Genomic DNA, 24,166 nt, shown 5'->3' with positions numbered 1-24,166 from the left:
ATGTTAGCAACTTGAAACATAGCAAAGATACTATGTTCGTTTCAATTTTGATTGTCATCATACTAGTATTCTGATCATCTGCACAGTGACTATGATGTAAAAATGTAGTCGTTGTATCGAATGCGCTGTTTGTTAAGCAGAGGTGTGGAGCTGAGACCGTTGGTGGATCCCTCACGTCGTCTTCGGGCATCATTTTACGGCGACACAAAGCTGCTACATGTTACTTTCCATGTGGTCCTGTCACATGGCTGGTCCTTGTTTGCATTTTATCGCACCTAAAAATCCCCAGTGTCAGTGGACATTTTTATAGCATTCGTATATTACAGCTGAGTGTGGCAGCGACTGGACGGCCTCCACCGGCGCAGTGCTGTCCCCGAACTACCCGAGCTCCTACCCGTCCAACCAGAACTGTTACTACACCATCACTGTCAGCCCGGGATCCTTCATCCAGCTCACTGTCAGGGCCTTCTACACAGGCAGCAACAGTGGAGACTATCTAGAGGTGATCATGACTGTTTTACAGCAAAGTTAAATGATTCTCACTGTTAGGACCTTCTACACGGGTAGTGGAGACTATCTGGAGGTGACTGTTTTATAGCAAAACCGTGTATCAAATGGCACCCCAATTGTCCGTTATGAAACGTGGAAGCTATCATACTTTAAATTGGCTCAATCTATCGTTTGTCCCCAAATGATCTTCATAGACATTTATGTGCTGTTGCAAAAAGAGAGAGTTTGACAAAAATCCGCAGAATTCTGTTTGGCCTAACTGACTGACGACGTAGGGTTTTATTTGCGTTACAGACGGGAATAGAACACGTGTCCCATAGAGTGAGTGGTCTGCCACTGTGCTCTCGCGATTGTTTCTGGACTCCCCTAACTTGTACATATACTGGGCGCGATGCAAGTTGATGATGTACCACATTGTTAGGGGCTGCGCGTGGCAGCTCAATGAAGCTTAGTTGCCAGTAAAACCGACGTTATGTCATGCAAGGATTTCAAAATAAGATACTTAGCCTACTAACGGCATATGTATAATTCATTAGTTATACAGTTTAGAGCGCTTCAGCAGATGGAATTTAACATTTCTAAAAGTCTCTTCAAATAGGATATCTGATTACTGCACAAAAATCTGTCTTAAGTTTAGTTCTATCTATAGTTTCAAAATTTCCAAAAATGTGATGCTATTGCCTTTTATATATAATGTAGGAAAGGGGAAATTTCTACCATGCCTCTAGAGTTTTTGGTAAAAGTGTTACACCTGTCTAGTATCTCTGTCAGTCAGTACAGTGACTGTAAAACCCGGACAGGTCAAAAATGCTTTCCAAGCCGAAAGGACGTATCTTTACTGACGCATTGCAAATCATTATGTTGGTACGCCCCTGATGTGTCATTTAATGCCAAGTCCATGTCCGTCTCGTAGATTCGTGACGGTGGGGCTGAAAGCGCCACCCGGATAGGTCGGTACTATGGGTCACAACTGTCCACAGGCGACGTCATCAAAAGTACATCCTACCAGCTGTGGTTCAAATTCCGTTCAGATTCCACGTATACCTACAGTGGGTACCATATCGACTATGCCGGTGAGTATGTCTTGAGCGTCAGCTACTTAGACTGCGTTTGGTGAGATATCTTTTCATCCCACCATCTCTTCTTCAATGGTGCATTCCAATTCTAAAAGCATACCTAATGGAGCAGAAAGGTCAACTAGTTCCGAGATTTAGGTAGCGACTCCTGTCTACCTTCCCTTTTCCAGAGATGGACATCAGCCTGCGGTCCTGTGACGACCCGGGCACCCCCAGCTACTCCACCCGAGCCGTGACAGGTTTCTCCGCCGGACAGTCCATCACCTTCACCTGTAACCCTGGTTACACCATGCACGGCGGCTCCACCATCACCTGTCTCACCGGCAACAGCAGGGTCTGGTCTGACGCCAACCCCACTTGTACAGGTAATAAATTAAGATCTAGATTTCTGCCCAATTGATCAATATAAGAGCTCTCTACAATACTACCGGATCACAATTATTACGTAACTATGCTTATCAACACTTAATGCTACACTTAATGTTAGCAACTTGAAACATAGCAAAGATGCTATGTTCGTTTCAATTTTGGTTATCATCATACTAGTATTCTGATCATCTACACACACAACAGTGACTATGGTGTAAAAATTGAGTCGTTGTATCGAATGTAGCCTGGAGTCCAGCCTTCTTAGCTTTAGTCCGCTACCCAAGCTCCACTCCCTCGAATGCGCTGTCTGTGGCGGAGCATGTCTTACATGGAAGCTCCGCCCTGTTTTTGTTAAGCAGAGGTGTGGAGCTGAGACCGTTGGTGGATCCCTCACGTCGTCTTCGGGCATCATTTTACGGCGACACAAAGCTGCTACATGTTACTTTCCATGTGGTCCTGTCACATGGCTGGTCCTTGTTTGAATTTTATCGCACCTAAAAATCCCCAGTGTCAGTGGACATTTTTATAGCATTCGTACATTACAGCTGAGTGCGGCAGCGACTGGACGGCCTCCACCGGTGCAGTGTTGTCCCCGAACTACCCGAGCTCCTACCCGTCCAACCAGAACTGTTACTACACCATCACTGTCAGCCCGGGATCCTTCATCCAGCTCACTGTCAGGGCTTTCTACACGGGCAGCAGCAGTGGAGACTATCTAGAGGTAATCATGACTGTTTTATAGCAAAACAGTGTATCGAATAGTAGCTCAGACATCCGTTATGAAATATGGAAGCTACCGTAATTTGAACTGGCACGCTCTGTCATCGATATCCACCCCAAAATGAGCAGAAGTGGCGACTATCTGATACAGACCGAAATAACATTATGCCGACTTAGTGACACATGCGAGCAAAACACATGAGAATGTTTTAGAATAGATTAAAGGATGTTGAAGACAACTCTTCCCAGCAGATGTAGTTGGTGGGTTTTTTTTCGCCCGCAGCCAACTTTCATCCACGAGTCTTAACAATCATGTCCGTTGCACTTGCATCTTCCAACGTCGTCGCAGGATGAAAGCTAAATTGACGTTGCTCGATCTGTTAACGTAAGAACTCACGACTATATTCCTGTACATGATGTACCTTCAAATCTCTTCCAGATTCGTGACGGAGGGACAGAAACAGATACACGGATTGGTCGGTACAGTGGATCCGCGTTGTCCACCGGTGACGTTATCAAAAGCACGTCCTACCAGCTGTGGTTCAAATTCAGGTCGGATTCGACCTATACGTACAGCGGCTTCCACATCGACTACGCAGGTACAGTAAGTGTTTCTCTATGTCAGTTATTTTGTTGCCAGGGCGCTTCTTTTACGATATTGTCGTTCCATTGCCGAGTGACGAAACTTGGTTGTTTCTCTTCTTCAACAGGACTGCCCTTCCAGTGATGCGGGGAGCGGAAACATCATGGTGGTTGAGGAATGAAATGGCAATCCATCCTGACAGTTGAAAAATTAACTTTTAATAGTTGCCTGTGTTTTATATTCCAGAAACTGACATCAACCTAAGGTCCTGTGACGACCCGGGTACCCCCAGCTACTCCTCCCGAGCCGTGACAGGTTTCTCCGCCGGACAGTCCATCACCTTCACCTGTAACCCTGGTTACACCATGCACGGCGACGCCACTATCACCTGTCTCACCGGCAACAGCAGGGTCTGGTCTGACGCCAACCCAACTTGCGTCGGTAGGAGTCACCAACACCCTTGATTTGTAACACTTTTCGGTGTCATTTGCCTGAATACCAACATGTTACGATCCAGTTTCAATTTTAATGCAATGTTTAAAATGAAGAGAGGATAGCTAACGTGAAGGTGTCCATTGGTTGGCTTAGGGAGATCACGATGCTCAATTTACGCCCCAAAGTAGGACTTACAATACAATTGCCACTTATCGTGTGGCCGCAATGTTAGCTCCGAAGTATCATCGAGATCATGTGTGCAGCGTCTAGGTATAGAGCTGTCAATGGTCGTCTAATCGCTGTCAATGGTCGTCTAATCGCTGTCAATGGTCGTCTAATCATTACAGCTGAGTGTGGCAGTGACTGGACGGCTTCCACCGGTGCAGTGCTGTCCCCGAACTACCCGAGCTCCTACCCGTCCAACCAGAACTGTTACTACACCATCACTGTCAGCCCGGGATCCTTCATCCAGCTCACTGTCAGGGCCTTCTACACAGGCAGCAACAGTGGAGACTATCTAGAGGTGATCATGACTGTTTTATAACAAAGTTAAATGATTCTCACTGTTAGGACCTTCTACACAGGCAGTAGTAGTGGAGACTATCTGGAGGCGACTGGTTTATCAAAAATCACTTCTAAAATCACTTTGGTATAAATGCAAATACGAAGAGGAAAAGTCATCATATGATGTCCCTATGTTATATAGGCGTAGGTTGCTTTTTGACAACAACAAGTTGACCTTGGCATTAAATGCATCCATTTGCTTTCAATCCACTGACCAATACTCGTTACATCATCAATTTCATGAATCATAAAAATCTGAACAAAACTTTTAAGTCACTATAATGTCGCTTTAATGGCTGTTTTGGTAAATGATTTCCGGATCAGTAAGCAAGTGATAATCCTATCGCTTAGTTCCATGGCATTAAGTTCCGTAATCCTCAACTTTCGAAGTCATGACTCATAAAATCGAAGGTCATTTGTTTCTCAGCCTGATCTTGCAACGTCACTATGACTAATTGTTAGTTCATCCCGTGCACACAACGTGCTGTGATATTGTTTGTAGATTCGTGACGGAGGAACAGAAACGGATACACGGATAGGTCGGTACAGTGGGTCCGGGCTGTCCGAGCGTGACGTCATCAAAAGTACATCCTACCAGCTGTGGTTCAAATTCAGGTCGGATTCGACCTATACGTACAGCGGCTTCCACATCGACTACGCAGGTAGGTTTATTTTTTTGCATTATACATGTGGTCATAACCAGGGAATTTCGTTCCCTTTGATTGAGCTTTGGATGAGCCTATTTTTTGTTATTCACTCCTTTATTCTATTGTTCGTCGAGATATTTGATACTTCACACATCAGAGAAAGTTTCAGGTAAAATGAACATACCGGCCGTGACTCTGATCGCGCACGAGTAGTCGAAAAGACGCGTTGCCATTATGAATAGGCCGTGTTGAGTTACAGCAAGTCTTCTGTCATCTCACCCAATTACTGAATTTTCCTTCCAGCTGTTGACATCTCTCTGCGGTCCTGTGACGATCCGGGCACCCCGCCAAACAGCAACCGGGCGATGACGACATTTGACGCGGGAAACTCCATCACCTACACCTGTAACCCTGGCTACACCATGCACGGCAGCGCCACTATCACCTGTCTCACCGGGGACAGCAGGGTGTGGTCAGAAGACCCACCTTCCTGTGTTGGTACGGCTACAAAAAATATTATCGCGGGTTACATTCTTAATCAGCTTTGCTAATACTCTTACAATCTTTGAATCATGTCCGTGAATAGTTCCATCAGGTTGGTAAATCACAAATATCTCAAGTTACGTTTTTTTTTTTACACATACCGATTACCCATCAACTTTTCGATTGTCCGTCCCCTATCTTGATCGTGGTAATACTTAACAAGAAAAGCAGGACCAGTCAGTATTGCCTTGAGGAAGATAGCAGAATGACTGCGGAAACGTTGACAGGCAATAGGCATTGGCTGTGTACAAATAACCTTGATAACCAGTTTGAATTATGGTAGGCCAGGTCATATCATTTGACCGCGAAATTGCAGTCCCATGAGGTTACGTACAGTTGTGGACATGTGCAGCGATTAATCTCCCTTTGAAAACATTGAATAATTGATATTAGTGGTATTAATGGCTTACATCAAAGTCAAGTTTTACAGATGTACCCTCTTAACAGAATCGCGTGACAGCGTTTATTATGAAAATCTGATATAATCAACTGGTTACTTACTTTCGTGATAAAAGCAAACATAAACTCCTAAGTTTAGAAACTACTATGAAGACGTAACACTGAACCTATGGTGACTATGTTTATATATTTGCTATTTCTTACATTCCCTTACGTTGTCTTGACTCGGTAGCTGAGTGTGGTGGGGACTGGCGAGAGCCAACCGGCGCCATCTTGTCTCCGAACTACCCGAGCTCCTACAGCTCCAGCCAGACCTGTTACTACACCATCACTGTGGAGCCCGGCAGGACAATCCGGCTCACCGTGCGGGCCTTCTACACACAGAGTAGTAGCGACTACCTTGAGGTGCTCTCACTTTTTGCATCGTAGAAGCTCTGGTATTAATCTTCGTATTAGAAGCACATATACAAAATACCTCTGTGTGGAAGAACCTGCAAATGCTGCATGTCAAACACGGTGGAAGACGAAATGCATTTTATTTCAAATTGCCCCCTCTACGATCATGAAAGAAAAGATCTGTTTAAAGAAGCCACCAATTTTCATCCTAATTTCTCCACGTTTACAGACAAAAAGAAAACAACTCTCTTCATAACATCACAAAACCCACACATTACAGAGAAAGTGGGATCATTCGTCTTCCACTGTCTCGAAAAAAAGAAGGCGAACCCAATAAGTTTGAATTTGGTGCCAGTAGTTTGACTAGAGTAGTCACATACTATACTGTTCATCCGTCCTTTTCATGTTACATGTAATTGCAATTAGCCTACTTGCAATAAAACTTGCTATATATTCGAAAAAAAGAAATCCTCAAAACCGATATTACAATACTGTACTATAGAAAGTGGTAAGTGGTCAGGTGCGGTAACTGCTTGTCATCTACACCAACATAACGGCTGCACTGTTTTACTGATTCGGGGCAGATCCATGATGGTCCCGACATCAGCGCCGCTTTGATTGGTCGATATAGTGGCAGTGGCCTTTCTAACAGTGACGTCATCTCCTCAACCACCAATCAGCTTTGGTTCAAGTTCAGGAGCGACTCCTCCATCAATTACAGCGGCTTCAAGCTGGACTATGAAGGTAACTTATTCTATATTTACATCTTGGGGTGTTTACACACGGGGTGATGTTGTCCTCTTTAACGTAATAACAGCAACCGACAAAGTAAATGTTAGCCTACCACCTTCATGACCACTTTCGATCGTATAATAACAGAAACATATGATCCCCAAACCAATCAAATGGTAATAAAAGAACCACCATAAAAGCTGTTTCATCACATCATCTGACAAATTGCGTAACTTGAGCCTTAAAGAGATGACAAGCAGAAGCTTTTGACCAGATGCTTTAAAAGATTTCTAAGCTTAGAAGCTTATTTTTCTAAGCTTAGAAAATAGGCGCATTGTGGCTTTGATAAACCAATCAGCATCCCTTATAATTATGATTAAACATGACGTCAACCTTGTTTCTTTATAGCTTCAATTAATTGTTTTCCTCTCACAGCTGTCTGAGAAACAAGACGCTTCCACGTACTCAACAAATGATTCTTCGACGAATTCATCGAGGCATATAAGATAGGACAAAATTGAATAAACCAAAAGAAGATGTACTCATCTTGAAAACGAGCCTGTCGTCTGTGTTACCCCTACACAGGATAAGATAGCGGCTTGTTGAACATATAAGTCGTTCCTTATCAGATTACTGTCTGCCTTCATTTATCTGTATCGGCAATTAGAGGCCCACAAGACATGTTCTATGCGCGGTAATGGGTATGAGATGCCAGGGTTCGTTTGGATTCTGAGCCGCGAACACTCACTCCACAAGAAAGCAGCTGCTGGGGGTTAGACATCTTGGGTAACTCAGTTTCCGCAGATAACAGCGACAACATCGTTTCCAATTTTAAAGCTTGGTGTATCTTTGAGGCAATCAGCTGGTCTCGTGGCGCCAGCGAATTGCTCTGTTGTCGTAACCCACTACAGAAACTGTTAGGGATCCGCATCAGTCAACATCAATATTCCGTTTGCAGCAAAGGGAAATTTATACATTATTGCTCTCTTTTACAGTCTGGAAAATTAGACAGACACGTCAACCTGTTATGGCGTCTTTAGAGTTTTAATGAGCGACTCACAGTCTGATCAATACTGGTTGATAGCATAATGTGGCCATCTCTGATTGTAATGGTTTCCAATTTCCAAATGGCACAATTTCAGTCCTAGGTGGATCAGTGAAGATCTCTCGTCCACCAGAAGTGAGTGATTGCATGTTTTACAAGCGGAGACGTATGGAATAGATGTTGGGACTATTGTTCAATCACGTGTGAGAGCAATAAAGGAAAAGGAAATCTTCCCTCCCACGACAAGCCTCCGGAACTGATTCTGATCGATGACATCCTGGCAACTTTACTTCCCGAAACGCGATTGCTCTCTGTAGTCACATCGCCAGTAGATGTAGGGAACATATCAACACTAATCTTTGGAAATTACCTTAATGTGCACCAGTGGATATATTTTAGCACTGTTGTACTGTTGTGAAAGTAAAGCTATTCCATCCAAATGGGTTCCATTTTCCTGCAACACTTACATTATTTGCAACCTGCAATCATGAGTGACATTATAGCTCCCATGGTAGTCGTCAAGGTTTTCTGGAATGGCACGATTCTATCATGTCAGACACGAACACCTATGAAAGTTTGTATGGTTGAAGAGGCACCTGTGTCAAGTTGTCACGCCACTCAACTTGCGACATAGTTTCGAGACTTGATTTCTTTACTTGACCAGCTGATTTCTTTACTTGACCAAAGATGACGACGTTCTAATGTGCCATGCATGGCCTCTTCATCCATACTCCTCTTCGGAAAGAGCCTCTGAAATGTGTTTTTTCTCCAACATCACTTATCTCTTGGACTTTGGGCGGAAATGCTTTCGCCATGCTCGGATGGATCTATGGCGTCCGATAGTAGAACAGGCCGTCAGACGCAGATAGCTACAGCCCAATGCAAAGGAAATCATTCAAAATATGTAGGTCACATCGCATTCCATCGTGCAATGAGGATACAGTCTTTAGTACGCTTTCAAGTCATTTTAATCATTTACAAATTGTAATTCAGATAATAAGGAGGCAAAACTTTCACATGTTTGACTGAAGACAAAATACATGCAGCGCACTGCATATCGCCACTTGTAAAATAATTGATTGGACGTTGTCTTCTAAGATTGATGACTTCATTATCGTGACATCCCTTTTTTATTGTTGGCCTATTTGTAAGGTAATGAGTTTTGTAAGTAACGCCGGTTAGCCACTCTTGGGACCTGTTACAAGATGGGAATCAATCAGGGTGCTGTGATTTTAGCAGTGACCAGACTGGGCGTAGATCAGTTTTAGAAAGATTTTATATGTGATCAGAATACGTGTTTCCGCCAAGACTAAGAGATTGAACACCTGTTGAAGTTGCATTGTTACGTGCATAGGAAAGCCTAGCTTTTGCCATGTAGGCCAATCGTGGGTAAACTGGTGTAAAATGGAAAGTTATCTATACAGTTATCTGGCTTAAACTGAACACAGCTCCTTACTTCAAAGCGCAATAAAACAGAAGCAGCCGTTATCACAAATATCACCTTTATGGTAATGAATGCGTTTATGCTGAAACATTGGTAAAAGCAATAGCTCAGGTTGTCCTCACCCGAATATGACCTTAGAGAGAAGACACGAGATTAAATACGACTTGTTGTCATCTTGGGAGCTGAAACAATCTTAGGACGCAAAACAATATTGTGCTCCCGCTGACAATAAAAGTATGATGAATTGTTAACCACTGTGACAATGGGAACAAGATGAGTCACTTATCCTAGTGTGATATTTTATGAGCCCGTGTGTCCTTGCCTCCCTTCTAAACTTACACTGACATCTTTATGACTTTCAGTATTGGGTTCCCGCCTAGGAACCGCCTGGGGAGAATATGAGAAGACGTGATCGATCGGTCACTTTATCATGTAGCGTATTTTGCCTGATCATTGGGAAACACGGTTCGTGATTTAGAATGTGGTAAAAACCAGTTCAGTCTAAAATAAAAATGTATCTTATATACCGCATATTGTTCTCAAATTCTACACGCACAAAAGAGACATTGACATTGAACGGGTTTACTTGAGGCTGTGACCGCTGAGTGGCCTTAGACTTGTCATTTTACAGATCGCTCGATGAGATAAAAATAAACTGTTAACTTTTGTGTGTTTTATCGTCATCCAAATCATTCTTTAACATCTTGCATCATAGTCCAATTATGAAATCAAAGGTCACACAAATCCATTTTCTGGTCGCTGAACGGTTGCTCGGAGATTGCCGTCTAGTGAAAAGGGAGCCTAGAAAAAAAGTGCAGGAAACTTGCGATAGTCGAAGAATGATGGCGCTGTCGTGCGGCTGACCTTACCTTGATATTCACCTGCAAAAAGGAATTCTTTCTATTCCCCACATTGTTTACAGCCTTTCCACGATAAAACACTTTTCTGTCAACCACACAAAAGCACAAAAGATGTGCTGACGTAGACATACGGAGAGCGACAATCCCGAATGACACGACAGTTCATCATCATGCCACAACGTAAGACAAATGACGAGGTAGATTTCAAGCTACTTTTTCGTGTATTATTCGCTCATCAGGTGTGGCGAATGGCAACTTTTTAGCTAAAGAAGTGCGGCTGTACCTACTATATATAGCTTATATGTGATTTTTGTCAGCAAAGTTTCACTGATCATGAAGTCCACCAATGTGGCAAAGGATGTACAGACCGATGACGTCACGATGACACGCTCTAAATGTATCACATTTCTGTTCATATTAAGGCTGTTGTACAGACATATGGATGTATTGAAATACTGACACGTTACCGTTATATTGATTAGTCGTTTATATGCATATCGACATGTCACACTTTGTAATAATGTTTGGTTCAATTACTAACTACTTCAGGCAGACGCCTGGGGCAAAATGAAAAAAAAAATCTGAATAATTGAATTTCAATAACATCTCGACATTTGGGACACTGTTCTGAAGTAAACATTAATGTTTACACCAGCTGTCGATCCGTGAAACTGTAAAACCTGACCAGAAGCGATTAAACATCTGTCCACGCGTCAGCCTGGGTCTGTCGTGTATCTAGCCTGGAATCCAAACCTATTGCAAATTGCGGAGAGGAGACTTGGGAGCTATAATAGGTTTGGATTCCAGGCTATCGTGTACCTGCTCGTGTATATGTCCCACCCCGTGACTTACACTGACTCTCAGGGGACCAGGGACATTCAGGAACGTCTCCGACTTTATTGCTGTCACATGAACTGGTAACAATGTTTCCTGGCGCCGACAAAACCTTCTGTCCGATAGTACAATAGAGCCTTTTTAATTCTATCGACCCATTAGACATCCTTCCTTTGTATGACAGTATGATTTGATTTGGTGAAAAATTGGCACTTTGAGCTATAAGCGTGGCATTGTTTCTTAATACATGTATATCGATGTTGGTAATATATGCACCATATATCAGCGGTACAGTAATGGCGAATTGATACAAAAATCATTACGATATTGAAAGGCATACAAGTGTAAAGTATCATATTCAAACGACAAGATAAGGAAATCGGTTGGCAGAGATTCAAATGGTTCATATCTGGGATCGCAGAATCCTAATGAGAGTTTGCGAATCGGGCTGTTGCGCTCATATCCGTCCCTGATTAAATAGTTGCGTGACGTTATGATGAGTACGGGCGGAAGCATTACCCTGGCGGACCTCGTGTTGTGCAAAGGGATTTCTGTACGAGTATGTTGTCAAAAGAAGGAGAGATAAAGTGGAAGATAAAGCAAAACCGGACATGCATGGTCATCAGGCGATATGATGACATTCCTTTCTAAGCGTTTGTGTGTAGTCAGTTTCAGTCATGTTCATTTTTGCGGCAATAAAAAAATTTCGGCAGAACGGCATCCTTGCGCATCATTTCAACATACGTTTTTCGTCAGTGAAGTTTTTTTTCTGTCATTGTTTGTTTCAAATGAAAAATTAGAGCAGAATACAAGAACGATGCCGTTTCTGTCATGCCCAGAGTCATTCATTATCCGCGCCATTCATAAATATGTCGACTTGCGTTGATGAAAAAGATGAATAGATAAACATTGTATGAGAAACTATGCTTATGTCTGACCTTGTTGAACAAACCAAGGGGAAGTGTTCAGCAGTATTCCGGGGATGGGATCTTCAGTACGGGCGGTTACGGTCAACGAATCTAGTTTCTTACATTTGTGCATGTTTGGGCCAGTGTTTGTTACTCATGTAAATACGACTTTGAGGGGAATAAGGATTTTTGCGATGATGGAGCATTTGTAGTTACCATTTGATGGTTTATCGCTGGTCTGAAACATTTTCAAGGGAAAGGGTAAACGAAATCACTTTTGTATGACGGAGATAAGGACATATAAAACGATCCCTAAAGTGTACTCAATGGTGTGCAAATAGATGGGAACTTCTGCCCTACGGTGCAATTCATTAGACATGATCCTTAGAGACCTCTTTCCATTTGAAATCTGTTTACCAACCGAATCAAGGATGTAAGTAATAGCATTACTGGGCCCAATGTCGCTCTGAACGTCTGGCCTGATGAAACGGCATCTGCTCTCTAATTTCACATTTCAAACAGATTTTGGAGTCTTTCCTCAAGCGGGAAATGTTTTCCCAATGTTTTGACAAGGCCAAAGAGTCGCGTGCATGGCGCGCACCCTCTCGCTTGCCCCACTGTTGTAAGCTGGGGCCGGTAAAAAGCACTAAGAGCATTCCTTTGGTTAATGCCGGCAAAAACGGGTAACAGTAATCTCAAAATCCTCTTTTGATGAGCTGAACAGTCACATAGCAACCTCATGCCCTGCGTAGCCGGTCATGTTGTGAAAATGTTATACAACATATAGTTTAAAACATGCAATATACATAAACGCCATTGACACTGTACTGTAAGCTGAACGATCTTGCGAAATACCTTTCCGTGTACAAGGATGAGCACCAGGTAGTCAACGTATTTGCTGCCACACATATTACTGTGCATAGAATAAATACTATGCATCCCGGAAGACACAAGTCTTAGGAAATGTTCCCGTGTAATATGTTCCCGCTGGTTAAGTTACGCGATGGCAGTCCTTCCCTGCGGCTGGTTGTCGCTCGGCACAATCACGACCGCGGCGTGGTCGTGCGGACCGGATGTGGCCCCTGTCAGCCTCTCCTCAGAACTCCTCCGCGTGCGCACGTCCGTCATGAACATGTCCTCGTCCAGCTCCACCCTGTCCTCCATGTCCTCCCGGTAGTTGCGACCCGCATCTTCCTCATCGTTAAACGTGGACGACGAGTTCTTCCTGCAGTCCGCTGCCGGTAGGAGCAACCTGTGCTGCGGTGACGGTGGTGGTGATGCCCGCTGACTGGGACCACCGTCTCCCGTAACTTTGGCCAGAATCGCCTTCTCCCTCTCCTCCGCCGAGAGTCCCTCCGCAAACTGGAAAATCCCCGAGTCAGTCCGACAGGGCGGCATTCCGTGTTGGATTCTGCGGGCGCGCCGTCGCCTGAAGAAGTTGTGGATGTAAGCGATGATGGCGTAGCTGACGGCCAAGAACAGAACGCTGGTGAGAATTCCTCCCATCACGACTGCAAACGTGTCGAACGGCTTGGAGCAGCAGAAGTAATTGGGCGAGAACCCGCAACAGTAAGTGTCCTTCTCGCTATCGAGCGGTTCCGGGCAGACAAAAGTCCTTGCCGTGCTGTTCTTCCCGGTCGGTGGGACGACACAGGTCTCCCCGGCTGAAGCATTGCTGATGACCTGCGCTAGAGCCATGGAATGCAGTGCAAACGAGCGCCGGGACAAACTCAGGCTACCCCTGAAAGGTACAGACGACGTTGTCATGGCGGAATTATAATTGATGTCTCCTCCCCTAGTACACAACCTCATTAAACGAACAGTTGTGGACCATCCCTATCGATTGGGCCGGGAAGTCACGCCAAACCCCGCGTGCGGGGAGGGAGCCGTAATCTGTCCAAATGCCGCGGCTTCCTCCGTAATCCCAATCATCTGTTCTTTTGCTTGCGTCCGCAGCTTGGCATTCTGTTTGTGTACCTCACAATGGAACTGCTGCTGGAAGAACATTGACGTTCTAGAACGGCTGCGACACTCGCCCGCGTAGGTTGGAGGCACCCAGCCGTCTGGTGCCCAGGCCTGTCGGCCGACTGACGGCATCCTAACCGCCTCATTTCACACCAACAACTAAGGAGACCGCAGACAACACATCAATGTCGTCGCCCTCGCGGTTAGCCCGGAAAACCACGCGAAGTATCCGAGATTTATGTGGTTGGAAGACTTAGTGCGCACACATCGCTACTCCTGAAACTCACGTTCACATGCTCTATGGGACCATATTAGGCCGTGGTCTGCTGGGCAAAATCAAAGCCTTGCTACCTACTGCACCCGTTCTAAGAAATCTACTGTAAATGAAATTTTGGAAGCCAGGAAAATAATTTTGATAACTTGCTGTTCTACACTTTGTACGTTGCGTCTCGGTTGAGATATCGCGTTGCGTCATACTTTTGCCCCCTTGACACTGACAACATTATCGACTCTCAAAGTCGTCAGTTTTGGGCGATGTGAAGGAATTTCAGCCCATGTGGTTTTTGTGCCTTCGGATGTAGATCTCTTACGCACATACGCTGTCTACTGTCCGACCAGATTTGACACCCATTTTCCTCACTCCAATAATGCGCAGGAACGGGCTGCTAGAGCTCACGTGATAGAGATCCTTGACATTGGTCCTGAAATGGCAAATCGGTTATGCCGCAGGCCGGGAATCTTTTTCCAAGATATCTAGATCACTGGTCGTTTCAAACGTAGAGAAGCATTGAACATAGAATATATGCTTTTTCTGGTAAGATAATGGGTTTTTTTAAATCGACTTTGGCTCCATAGTTGGCGCCACGGTCAGACAGTGGAAGGCGCTGCGATGGCCACTTGGGTGATATTGGTGTTGTGTCTCTCTCCTAATCTACAACCATATCTTCCGGTGGCAAGACAGTATACATGGACCGAAACAGTATCCGTACTATTTTGGCCCATGTGTCTTGTCACCGGCTACATCTCTCCTGTCTTTGCTTCGGTATAGTATAGCCCCTGTCATGTTTCTTTCCACCACGCACTTCTTCTCACGCCCTTTCTTGTCTCTTCTCGTCCCTCCTCGCCGCCTCTTTTCTTAATTGAGCTATTCGTCCTTGTCTAACCTCTAGATAGTCCGCACGATTGCAAGCATTTCTCACTGACATGTTTTACGTACTGAAACAATGCTACCCTTATACTCCTCAATAAATCTATTCGTGACCTGAATCGGCCCCGGTACGTCCTACTGTCTGTGTGACGACTAGGCTCGGTCCATTTTATAACAGTAGAGACTGTGGTGGCAAGTATTGTTTTGCTGTTTAAAATGCTTCTGTAGAAAGTGCGGCATGCATCGAATTCTCAAGCTACCGACATTGATTACTGGTTGGGGTTGTGTTTCCTTAATAGAATCCCTACATTGTTTTATTGTCTTTCGACCAAACCCTTGTCTCCCCTATACTCCTCTGTGTACTGGAAACATATTTCAAATTGACCAAACAGGGAGAATAATCTGCAAGGGAGTTTAGCCGACCAAAGTATGTAGTTCGCGCAGGCCCAATGGCTAATTCCCTGGCAAATCATTTGCCCTGTTTGGCCACTTCCTAAAATTTCCCCAGTCTGGTCCCTCTCACTGGACCCGCGGCACGCTGGCGGCGTCGCTGCGGCCGATCGAATTGACAAAGCACTCAACGAATTTCATCGACAAAAAAACGAATCTTTTTAAGCTTTGTGTGTTTTGTTGTCTTTTTGGTCATACTTGTACGTTTTGAATGATATTCCCATTTTAAAGTCAAGGGTAACACAAATCCAGTTTAGGACGCAGCGACGCCGCCAGCGCGCCGCGGGTTCAGTGAGAGGGGGGCTTAACCAAACCAAAGCCGATCAAATGGATGAAGTATCCCAGGCTACTGTGTGTCAGTTGGCTTGATGGCTAGGTTAATATAAACTGCGTGGAGAAAGAAACCCTACAGCTTCAATAACAGCTCACAGAATCTCTACCCTCTCTTAAAAGGAATAGCTCAGGGGCTTCTAGGTGGCTGTCGCATAAGGGACTTTTAGTAGTGCGTTTTATTTGAGAAGTGGAAAGACATACTTTGAAAAAGAGGTTGTCAATTAATGCTCAATGAGCAACATGACATAGGTCCGCTGTGTTAGGAGCCTTGGGCTGCTCAGGTGGAGTTTTCCTACTAGAAAACGCTACTTGAGTGGCCCAGGAATGTCCTTGCACAGCCCTGAGTCGACTCCAAGTCGATTCAAAACGCTTGTGTAAGCACAGCCATTATCATGTCCCGTGCACACCTGGGAATGGGAGGAAATTACTCTGATTATATATTGTTGTCCCAGCTCATTAGTAAGGGACGTTTTGGGCTGGTTAATTAAAGACTGGTAATTGAACTCTATTCTACTGGGAACACGCAATTGGTGACGCCACATGGCGCAGGCATGGGGAGCATCCACATACACATGGTTTACAATGCTTCAACCGGGGAGGTTGAAATTAAACCTCCTTGCTTCAGCTTTACTTTGAAAGCACTGAAACATACAGAGTGTCACTGATAAAAGACAACCTTACATGTCACAAGCACTTCAAACGAATGACCTCCTTTTAAAGCACATTACAAGATAATTTCTAATCCCTTCCTTGAGGGAAGTTTTCTTTCTCGATCGCAGCGGTGTCTTGATGGACGACGGTGCGTCTGTGATAAAAGAGTAAAGATGGCCGCACATTTGTCATCCCTCGCGGCAGTGAGAGTAATGATGGCCCCACATTTGTGGACCCTGGCGACTGTGTGAGTAACGAGCGGCAGTTGGGATGCGTGACGAGGGAAGGTTGGCTCTGTGGGGATGGGATTTCGATGATCATGGGATAACGGACTGAAACAATTAGGGACCGCCGCAAATTATCGATCTCCTGTCAAATCGTCCGTGCGAATTTCTGTTATCTGCCGTGAAAGTACTGAGATAATGACTCGGTTATTTGAATGTCAATTTTTAAAAGGATTTTGAACATGAAAGGCCAGTACCGGTCTGGTTGTCATGGCTGTATCTCAATGGTCTTTCACGAATGAATGGACATACCATAGTAATCTTTACGTACATAAGTCTGTGACCTACACGACTGTTACTCAACTCACTACAATAACAGAACGGCCCCTCATAATACCACAGGGATTGACCTCACATTGACCCCTAAATCATTTGTTTATTCGGTAATCTGAGTATTATTTCAGTAATAATGATCGACAGAAAGCATCGTTCGGGTTATCATTCAACTTCCCATTCAATAGATATCGAAACAGACTGAACAGACGAAAGGCCGCTGCTGTCATGGAAACTAGCCATGGAATCTACATACAGTGGACATATTCCATATATGGCAGGCACATATCGACAGCGTATTGATCGGTTTTGACTAGCACCATGAGCTGATTATGATAATATGTGTACAAGCTGTGTAATGTAGGTCACAAAACTTGGAGGTCAAGGTTATTTGAAGGTCACTGGCACATAAACATGTATCAGAACACATGAAAATCGTCAACATCGTTGTGGCCAGAACAGCGACGAAAAACAACCGGTGATTATAAGATTCAATGACACTTTATAAGAAACTCACATCTCATTATGACAGACGCAGACTACAAATATAAATACATGAAATAGTGTAACCACAAAATATGATTATGTGATCATACAATTAGGCGAATAGAATACATCGGCAGTGCACACTGAAAAAGCGCCGCCAAACAGCTTGCTTTAGAAATGCAGCGCTTTGTCAGTCGGATGGCCGATCAGCACCAAGGTTGACTCCACCCACGGTAGTTGTTGTGGACCCCGACAATCACCATTATCCCAAGACTAATAGTAATATTCATAAAGCGGTTCTTATTCAGTACTGTACAGGTAATAGCGCACTGCTACCATGTATGCAGACAATGATAAAAGGCATTGACAACGGTACCACTGGCCGGCAGTCGTACGCGCTAGACCACGAATAAAATGCAAATCATAATACTTAAGCTGGGTCTTGTTCAAAATCAGCGTTTCGTTGCTTTTCCGTCACAGAGTTAAGACTTGAAATCCTACATAGTTTAAATGCTGGTGAAATACATGACAAACGCAGTCGAGACGATACCTGATTTGAGTTTTTATCTTACCATTTTGCAAGACGGAATGCTGCCGGAGAGATATATCTAGACGGCTTTTAAACACAGCCGTAAGCCACTTACTGTTGAGTTTTGCCCGGCGTCGACACCCCTCGTGGGGCTTATACCCCCATTCGTTAGACCTGGGGCGGCGACCGCGCCGCGACTGAGCGATTTGACAGGGTGCTCAACGAATTTCATAGAGAAAAACAATTTTTTTTTCTGCTTTGTATGTTTTGCTGTCTTTTCAGTCATACTTTTACATTTTGCATGATTTCCGATAGTGAAGTTGAGGGTTACACAAGTCTAATTTAGGACGCCGCGAGGTCGCAACGCGATCTCCGTCTAGTGGATGGGGGGAGGGGGTTGGGGGTTGGTGTGCTTACCGAGTATGTATTCGACTGCTTTGCTCTGACGAAAGGCTGCGAATCTGTGCATTTAGACATTCAGTGAGTGAAGGAATCAAGCACCTGCGGCGCTTGATTCGTGACGAGCGCCATTTTGACAGTGAGCACGTGCCATTGGACAGGTACAATGGAACACGACAGGAATAATATTACGTCAATATGTATTATGTTTCTATATAAACAATAGCGTGTCGAAACTACCGGGCGTTATCGGTAGTTATCCCCTTTCTTTGGAAATGGTACCGTCCATTGGGGCAAACTGATATTTAACTACAGGTACTACGATCTAATTCAAAGGCTTCATAGCAGTTGGACTCGAAGCGGTAAAACAACTTTGTTAATCACAGCACCTGTGGTATTTTGTCATACATTCTTGTCGCCCTTTCCCGCTGTTATTAGACACACATCAGAACATTCCCCAGATAGCTAACATGGCACGGTCAAAGATGACATTGTTAACCTTTAACTCCAAAAGCACACGTCACACCTGAGACAATGGCAAACCACGCCCACGCCCGAAACTATGACCAAGGTGTGGTCAGGACGTTTTTGTGCGTGTAGAACAGGGTAGGTCGGCCAGTACAACTCACACGGCGTACATGCAAACAGACCAAGTTCATGTGAAAACTGACCAAAATGGCGCACGGATATTCTCCCAAGTATTACTGTGTGGTGGATTTTGAGGCGACATGTATCAAGCCGCGTCGGGCGGACTTCCGGACCGAAATCATCGAGTTTGGCGCCGTCATCGTGGATGGAAGTAACTTCCAAATGGTATGTATATATATTTATATCCGCGAATAACTCCATCAGGTTGGTGAGTCATTAACAAGTTATTATAGTCCTTTTAACACAGCCACAGTCAATTCCCCGTCCGAATGTGGCCAGGAGTAGCATGCTAACAGGAGGGCAGCTGAAGCCAATCGGAACATTTGCGAAGGAATTGTCTGTGACGGTGGTTGTAGTTGTGTAAACAAAAAGGCTTTACTTGTATGAGTATGTATATACTATTCAATGCTGTAGAGGGGCCGAGTGCTTCATATTGTAATTGAAATCTACATTTTGTATCTATGTGAGACACTCGACAAAGGCATTGTACTGTAGCTATTGTGCTGTCATGAACAAGTCGACAGGAGCGACGAAAACTGAACATGTATGATTGATAACGAAAACAAATAACTGGGTGTAGAAACGAGACGTGGCGCAAATGTGAAAGAACAGCCTGATACTATATTTGGTAACGAACGGATGGAAAATAAAAGAGTGGACAGAAGTCGATAAGATCAAAGTTCCTGTTTAGGCAAAAATTTGTTGCCAAGACATAACATATTTCCAATGCCACCATATTTTGTCCATCTGAAGTTCGATATAAATACTTTGGCAGGGACTCTGGTTGAGTTTCGGGTATTGTTTACTTAAACACCCGCATCGATCACCTTACCATTGTGTCAATGTGGGTTCTATTTATTGTTTATGACCCGTTATCGAAACTATGTGACCTATCGAAACTGACGAAAGTGGGCAACGTCATCGAAACTATATGTCATCATAATCCACGGATTGTGTGATCAAAAGTTAGTCTTACGGGTCACTTTTTTTAAAGGGCACGATAAAACATTCATTAACGATACGTCTGTGAAAGTTTGTACATTGAGTATGATTATAGCAACCTTCCAAAAGCAATAACAATGATGCACAATGAAGTCTTTTTTTATTTGAACAAATCATTACAAACACACGGACAGCCTTCGCGAAACAAAGGCATTTGCACATGCAGAGGAATTGGACCTCTCACTTTTTTGTTAACAAAGGCCGCTATGAAAAGGACCCTTTCAGGAATATACGATTGTGACGGTACTTTCCGTTGTCTATTGGCCTATAGCCTCCATCAGATTCCTGTAGCTAGAATATTCAAGCTGCGGCTGGTTAATTTTCTGCCAAGTCATTCACCCAAAGTGGCCAATTTCAGTATCCAAATGAGTCTGTTGGAGATTAGTTTTCGAGGCGAGTCCATAAGGAGTGACGAAAAAATATTTCCCAAACAAAGCAAACAAAATCAAGGAAGAAGTGTTGCGACAATTATTCACCCTTGATAGATATTTGTTGTTGTTGTCATTAGTTTGATTTCCTATTGCTTATCCCGTCCTTCAGCTTGAGGAATTCCACGAGTACTGCAGACCAGTGGAGAATCCTGAACTCAGTCCGTTTTGTAGGGAACTCACCAAGATACAACAGGTACGTATACACATGACAATCAGTACAGAGCCTGGAAAATGTATGCATCTGATATACCTCGGGATCTGCCTAAGCATCTGTTGTTGATCCCAAATTTTCAATAATATAATTCTTTCGAGTAGCTTCTTTGCTGAAACAAAATCAGGTCAGACCAGCACCTTGTCATGTAAACGTCATAGTTGTAGAATCTGTGGTGATGTGTTGAAAATAATCACTTCATCTTACTCACATTCACAACAGCACACGGTGGATGCTGCCAGTCCCTTCCCGGTGGTGTTTGACCGCTTCCAGAAATGGCTGTCTAACAGAGGCCTGACAGACTCCAACTTTGCACTGGTTACAGATGGGTAACGATCCTTTACTTTGCCTTCAGATGTAGTCTCTGAATTGAAGAATTGAATATTATCTGGCAATATTGAAGAAACTTTCATTTACATTTCTATATTCATGCCTTGGCCATTTTTGAGGTAGAGATACTAGCACGATTTGACAGCTCTCACAATGCCAAAATAGGTAAATATATTGCTTTGTTATTAGAAAAGGCACTAAAACCCTCGATTATTCCCACCTAATTGTATCAAGATACTAGAAATCCGCGTATGTTAGCCTGTATTGTTTAGTACATAGAATTGTAAGGTTTTTTTGCACTTCTATTTTGTAGTTTGTTGCTGACCGTGCGAAAGTCACTGTACTTTTTGTGGCGTCAATAATAAAGCTTTTACTGGTGGCAAGTGCAAGTAAGAAATCTTTTTCTTCGGAACACACTAGTATACTAGTATTGTCAGTACAATAACAGGACTTCACTCTCTCAGCATCTTCGACTGTAACCAGATCATGCGGTCCCAGTGCGAGGTGTCCCGGATGTCCTTCCCAAGCTTTACCCGGAGATTCTCCAACATCAAGCTTCACTACATGAAGGTACGTTTAGCTATGCCAACCAAAAGAAAGGTGCATGAATCCAGTGAGAATCATGAATAATCAAGTTATGCATTAGAAACTTCTCGTTGCATTTCTGTATGCTTGTCATGATCATATTAATCATAAACTACTTTAACGGTGTATCACAATCCCAGAAGGATAACTAACGTACGTATCACAGAATTCCAACCTTTACTGCTTCATTACACGTTTTCACACTTCCGTCCCAGCTGATGGGGATCCGTCTGCGACGCGGCCAGGCGACCCCCCGGATCCCGGACATGCTGTCGGCTCTGGGCATCAGTCAGCAGGGACAACTCCACAGCGCCATCAGCGACGCCCGTAACATCTGCCGCATCATGGAGGTAAGTCATCTCCAAGCTGATGTTGGGAGGCTGATCGTGACGTTTTCTTAGTCTCTACCAGACTAACCGCGCCGGCTATAGGGAGAACATTTGGCGGAGGACTGTGTGTGTGTGTGTGTGTATGTGTGTGTGTGGGGGGGGGGGGGGGGGGGGTTCACGCGGTGTGCGTGTGTCACAGTGTGTGTGTGTGTGTGTCACAGTGTGTGTGTGTGTCACAGTGTGTGTGTTTATGTGTGTGTCACTCGGTATGCGTGTGTGTTTGTACCGTGTGTGTGTGTGTGTGTCGCAGTGTGTGTGTGTCACAGTGTGTGTGTGTGTGTGTGTGTGTGTGCGTGTGTGTCACAGTATGTGTGTCACAGTGTGTGTGTGGAACAGACAGGATCTCATCCTCGCTTGATACTTTCTGACTGGAGCCAATGACGAAAATGGTTACCGGCCAGCCTGGCCAGTTATGAGCAGCACTGGTACATACTAGCATCTTTTCTTGCAAATTAAATGTTTTTTACGTCATTGCCGTTTTACAGGCCCTTTCGCGCAAACTCCGCGCCAGTGGGAGACCCGTCGCGTTCCCAAACAACGAGACGCTCAAGGCGAACTGGGTCGTGAACCATCCCTCCGACTAGCTCTGCTCTGAAATGAACAACGACGTCATCAACTTTCAACCTGACCTTGTTTTGATTCACTGTGATGTGTATTTACAAGTGATCCACTGTGTGTATAGATACGGCGCAGCTCCCGGAATGAAATCTACACGATTTTAAATTTGTCATGTAGTGAAAACTTATCCATATCTGTAGTCATTGTGAACACTTTCTACTTTATTTTGCTATGTGATTACATATATCTATAATACATAATATCTACACTCAACAAATACATGCATGTTGAACAGTGTGATGTTTGATGAAACAAAAGAACATTTACATGTTCATTGTGGGTAGTTTTCCTCTTTTGCCACTAAACGATACATTAGTATTACAATGGATTGGAACTGCATGACCGAGTGTACCAAAACTACCATGGGGATTACAGTCCCCCCCCCCCCCCGAGCCTGATGGACTAGCGCTCCTAGCGACTTTCCCTATAATCGACCTGCAGCTGGAGGGGACCACGACATACCGATATCAACTGCAAAACACACATTGTCTCTCCTTTGTGATAATCCAGTTTATTTCAATGCCCCCTGCTGCCACATGTCTACACATCATGGGTTGAAATGTTTACTATCATATATAAACCAGTTAATATCCAGCCAGGACTTTCCGTGACCTTGGTTTATTGTGTTAACGTGTTTCCACATCAAACCATTTTACTAAAAGGGTTTGGCCGTTTGGGTCAGGTGCTAAAATTTTTAGCACCTGATCCAAACGGCCAAACAGTTTCAAGTCGACGCACAAGACTAGCCTCATCAGTCAGGCTCCGCACATGGCTGGAAAGAGTAGAAATCGGCCAAATAGACAGATAACATACAAGAGAAGATGAGTTGGCACTTCTGGTATGTTATCTGTCTATTTGGCCGATTTCTACTCTTTCCAGCCACGTCAGGAACCTGGTAGAGGCTAGCACAAGACGGTGGACAGTTTTATTGTACGGTTGCGTCTGTCCTCGCCCGGTTGAGAGGCCTTACTGAGGCAGAGCCCCACCCGATTGGTTCACAAAAACTAGGTCACGCTATCGATATCTTTATTGAGATTTATTGGATAGTACCCTATTTCTGTCAAGATTACCATACGTGGTTTGCATATTCGTTTTTTTGTAAATGCTGATTTTGTTTGTTTGTTCACTCCCGCTTAAGGCTTAGTATAGGTCGTTTTTATGAAAAAATGTGAAACTTTGTATTTGCCAACAGTATCATAGCTATTGATGCAGATTGCATCCAGGCCACATCCAGGCTACCAATCCACCAAATCTCCCGAGATTTGATCATTTCGCTGATGCACCTGCGGAGCCATTTGATAGCGGTTTCTGTTCACGCACAGAGCTATAGCAGCGGCCACCAATTTCAAATACGCGCCTCCTCTCAACAC

The 24,166-nt window shown here is 44.2% G+C and overlaps 2 protein-coding genes across 12 annotated transcripts in view; both read left to right on the top strand.

Annotated features, from left to right (window-relative positions):
* The window catches only part of LOC136440197 (CUB and sushi domain-containing protein 1-like), a 38,266-nt gene extending 30,735 nt beyond the window's left edge, over positions 1 to 7,531 (top strand). For 6 of the 11 annotated variants that reach the window (XM_066436080.1, XM_066436087.1, XM_066436081.1 and 3 more), the window contains 12 exons: positions 327 to 502; positions 1,424 to 1,583; positions 1,757 to 1,951; positions 2,501 to 2,676; positions 3,115 to 3,274; positions 3,505 to 3,699; positions 4,041 to 4,216; positions 4,760 to 4,919; positions 5,208 to 5,402; positions 6,079 to 6,251; positions 6,827 to 6,986; positions 7,410 to 7,531. In XM_066436080.1, the coding sequence (XP_066292177.1) occupies positions 327 to 502; positions 1,424 to 1,583; positions 1,757 to 1,951; positions 2,501 to 2,676; positions 3,115 to 3,274; positions 3,505 to 3,699; positions 4,041 to 4,216; positions 4,760 to 4,919; positions 5,208 to 5,402; positions 6,079 to 6,251; positions 6,827 to 6,986; positions 7,410 to 7,417 (1,934 nt within the window). In that variant the 3' untranslated portion in view covers positions 7,418 to 7,531. The remainder of the gene's footprint in view (positions 1 to 326; positions 503 to 1,423; positions 1,584 to 1,756; positions 1,952 to 2,500; positions 2,677 to 3,114; positions 3,275 to 3,504; positions 3,700 to 4,040; positions 4,217 to 4,759; positions 4,920 to 5,207; positions 5,403 to 6,078; positions 6,252 to 6,826; positions 6,987 to 7,409) is intronic. The other 5 variants (XM_066436082.1, XM_066436088.1, XM_066436085.1 and 2 more) reach the window with 5 other exon arrangements.
* An 11,292-nt stretch (positions 7,532 to 18,823) lies between these two features.
* LOC136440060 (3'-5' exoribonuclease 1-like) lies at positions 18,824 to 23,070 on the top strand. The gene is made up of 6 exons (XM_066435837.1): positions 18,824 to 19,395; positions 20,773 to 20,856; positions 21,097 to 21,203; positions 21,669 to 21,774; positions 22,005 to 22,139; positions 22,664 to 23,070. The coding sequence occupies exons 1-6, from the start codon at positions 19,258 to 19,260 to the stop codon at positions 22,760 to 22,762; spliced, it is 669 nt and encodes a 222-aa protein (XP_066291934.1). The 5' UTR covers positions 18,824 to 19,257; the 3' UTR covers positions 22,763 to 23,070.
* The last annotated feature ends 1,096 nt before the right edge of the window (positions 23,071 to 24,166 follow it).

Source organism: Branchiostoma lanceolatum, chromosome 8 (genome assembly GCF_035083965.1).
Source record: "Branchiostoma lanceolatum isolate klBraLanc5 chromosome 8, klBraLanc5.hap2, whole genome shotgun sequence".
Classification (NCBI taxonomy): domain Eukaryota; kingdom Metazoa; phylum Chordata; class Leptocardii; order Amphioxiformes; family Branchiostomatidae; genus Branchiostoma; species Branchiostoma lanceolatum.
This window is presented reverse-complemented; position numbering and strand designations above follow the sequence as displayed.